Raw genomic sequence first — 3163 nt, forward strand, 5'->3', positions numbered from 1 at the left:
CACGCTGCCGCCTACACCGTGAGTTGGGGCTGGGATTACTGGGCGCAGTCCATTCCGGGTCCCCCCAAAACACAGCTCTGTGTCCCCGGGCACTCTCCGGAAGGCACTTGGGCAGGCTCCCACCCCTCTAAGCTGGCCCACAGACCTTGTGGGGTGGGTGGCAGGGGCTGGTTGGCACCCCAAACCCGTCGGGAAAGGCTCTGCCAAGCTTCCTTACAAGAGTCCCCCAGAGGTCGGGACCTGTGTTGCCGGGGCTAAGCCTGTGCAAGCCAGCGAGGACATCAGGGATGGCGCTGGGGGCACCGAGGGAGCCTGCTGCTCCTGGCCCGTGTGATTGCCTCTGCACTGCTCACTGGTAGGGGGGACTGTCCCTTACTGCATCCCCCATTGCTGAGCCTGGGGCGGGGGACTTGTGAGGAGAGGCTGAGGGCCCTGGGCTTCTTGAGTCTGGAGAAGAGACAGCTGAGGGGCAATTTGACAGCAGCCGTCAGCTCCCTGCGGGAGGATTGCACACCCCCTCCAGGCACCAAGGCATCTGAGACAAACAGCTCAGCTATCACTTCCCCTCCAACACCCCAGGCATCACACACACATGCACACGCACACACACGCATGCGAAACAGCCCTGGCATCCAACACACAACCCCCTCTCCCCCAAAGAACCCAAGTTTCTGACAGTCATGCACACACCTGCATGCCTCTCATGTCTTCCAGGCTGGGACCGGGGGGGCATCCCCAAAGTGATTGCCACCACAGCCAGTAAAGCAGCAGCTGCAGCAGGAGCCGATCCAACACTGGGGCAGGAGATGATGCAGACCATGCAGCCTCCTTCTGAGACCAAGATCCCTTTGGACACCCCTCAGCTGGCACTGGGGCATCACCTCCCCACCCCACAGACCTGGCGCCAACGCTTCCGGGGCCTCCGCTACCTGGAAGCCAAGGGCCCACGGGAGGTTTGCAGCCGCTTGTGGGAGCTCTGCCAGCGCTGGCTGGAGCCCCATCGCCACAGCAAGGAGCAGGTCCTGGAGATGGTGGTGCTGGAGCAGTTCCTGGCCATCCTGCCCCAGGAGATGCAGAGCTGGGCGTGGGGGTGCAGCGTGCAGACCTGCGCCGAGGCCGTGGCCCTGGCTGAGGGGTTTATGTTGTGGCAGGAGGAGAACGAGAAGCTCCAGGTGAGAATATTTCACCCTGATCATGGATGCTGCTGTCCCCATTTCCACGTGCTTGGGGGATGTTCCCTCCCTGCCCCATCTCTCCCACATCCCAGCTCCCCAGTGACACATTGATCTCGTCCCCAGGTCACAGTGAGTGTGAAGGTGGAGGAGGTGTCCTCAGACAAGATGCCATCCACTGCGGCACTGCAGGACCCTGGTGATTCCTGGCTGGAGCAACCCAAGGCCCATCGTGTGGACAGGCCTGTGGAGGAGTCAGGAGAGAGGGAAACCCCAGGACCTTGGGACAAGCCACCTCCTGTCGCCAGAGAGGAGCCCCTGCCCCCCCAGGACTCAGGTGAGAGACCAGATGTAAGGGCCGGGTGTGGGGCCGGGTGCCGGAGTGGCTGTGCTGCATGCAGGGGGAGAGGCTCTGTCATGCTGCAGATTCCCCTGAAACTGAGGAGACCTGGGAGTTGTCAGCAGACAAAAGCTCCTTACGTTGGTGCCCCAGGTGTGGCCCTTCCCCAGGGGCAGGTACGGAGCGGTGTCTCGACCCTGTCTACAAGCGGGAGGCACCGTCCCTTAGTGCAGAAATCTCTGCCAGAACCTGTTGGTGCAGTAAGCTTTGCAACAGATCAGCAGCTCTTGTTCTCCCAGCGGTTCTGGAAACATTTCATAGATTTCATAGACATCAGGGCTGGAAGGGACCACGGAAGATCATCGGGTCCAGCCCCCTGCCCTAGGGGCAGGAAGTCAGCTAGGGTCAAAGGATCCCAGCAAGATAAGCATCCAAACGTTTCTTAAGAGTCCAGAGTAGGTGCTTGCACCACCTCTGGAGACAGTCTATTTCAGGCTTTGGGGGCTCAGACAGTAAATAAGTTTTTCCTTATGTCCAGCCTAAAATAGTCTTGGAGGAGTTTGTGACCATTAGACCTTGTTGTCCCTTGGGGTGCTCTGGTGATCAGGCGTTCCCCCAGGTCCTGATGCACACCCCTTATATATTTATAGACTGCCGCCAGGTCCCCCCTGAGCCTGCACTTCTACAGGCCAAAGAGTCCCATGGCTCTCAGCCTCTCATCATAAGGCCTGTTCTCCTGCCCTCTGAGCATGCGCGTGGCTCTGCTCTGGACTCTCTCAAACTTCTCCACATCCTTCTTGAATTGTGGAGCCCAGAATTGGATGCAGTACTCCAAATGCAGCCTTACCAAGGCTGAGTACAGTGGGAGGATATGCTTGAGAAGCATCCACGGATGCAAGTCAGAGTTTTGCTCGCTTTACCACCTGCGACATCACATTGGTAGCTCATGTTCCTCTTGTGGTCCATCGTGACCCCCAAGTCCCTTCTGGCCATGGTGCTAGCAAGCATAGCACTGCCAAGCATGATGCGGGTTCTTTTCCCCGAGGTGGAGCACCTTATATTTTTCCATATTGAATGTCATCAGGTTTATATCTGCCAACTTTCTAAACTTATCCAGGTCAGCCTGGATCACCAGTCTATCCTTGGGTGTGGACAATTTACTCCAAAGTTTGGTGTAATTGGAGAACTTTGCCAGCCCGCTTCTGACACCAATGTCTACATTGTTAATAAAGATGTTAAAGAGTATAGGCCCAAGGACGGAGCCTTGGGGGATCCCATTGGTCACGGAGCACCATGATGATTCACTTCTGTCGACTACCACTCTCTGGGTCCAACTTCAGGGCCAATTCCCCAGCCATCGGACTGTGGTATAGCCGAGCCCGCAATTGGCCAATTTTTCCATGAGGAGATTATGGGACACCAGATCAAAGGCTTTTTTTAAGTCCAGATATGTGACGTCAATCTCTTCTCCCTTGTCCAGGTGATAGGTCACCTGGGCATAGAAGGAGATGAGATTGGTCAGGCAAGACCTACCCACAACAAATCCATAGTTTCATAGTAGCTAGGGTCAGGAGGGACGTGAACAGATCATCTCACCTGACCCCCTGCCACAGGCAGGGATGAATGCTGGGGTCAACAGACCCCCGACAGG

The 3163-nt window shown here is 57.0% G+C and overlaps 1 protein-coding gene across 1 annotated transcript in view; it reads left to right on the forward strand.

The window, feature by feature from the left end:
* Positions 1 to 6: 6 nt before the first annotated feature.
* Positions 7 to 3163, forward strand: part of LOC102381615 (zinc finger protein 446-like) — a 15657-nt gene continuing 12500 nt past the window's right edge. Inside the window, exons 1-3 of the mRNA XM_025195524.1 lie at positions 7 to 18; positions 715 to 1172; positions 1299 to 1509. Of these exons, the coding sequence (XP_025051309.1) occupies positions 807 to 1172; positions 1299 to 1509 (577 nt within the window). The 5' untranslated portion in view covers positions 7 to 18; positions 715 to 806. The remainder of the gene's footprint in view (positions 19 to 714; positions 1173 to 1298; positions 1510 to 3163) is intronic.

The sequence above is a fragment of the Alligator sinensis genome, unplaced genomic scaffold (assembly GCF_000455745.1).
Source record: "Alligator sinensis unplaced genomic scaffold, ASM45574v1 scaffold1744_1, whole genome shotgun sequence".
In the NCBI taxonomy this organism is placed as follows: Eukaryota; Metazoa; Chordata; order Crocodylia; family Alligatoridae; genus Alligator; species Alligator sinensis.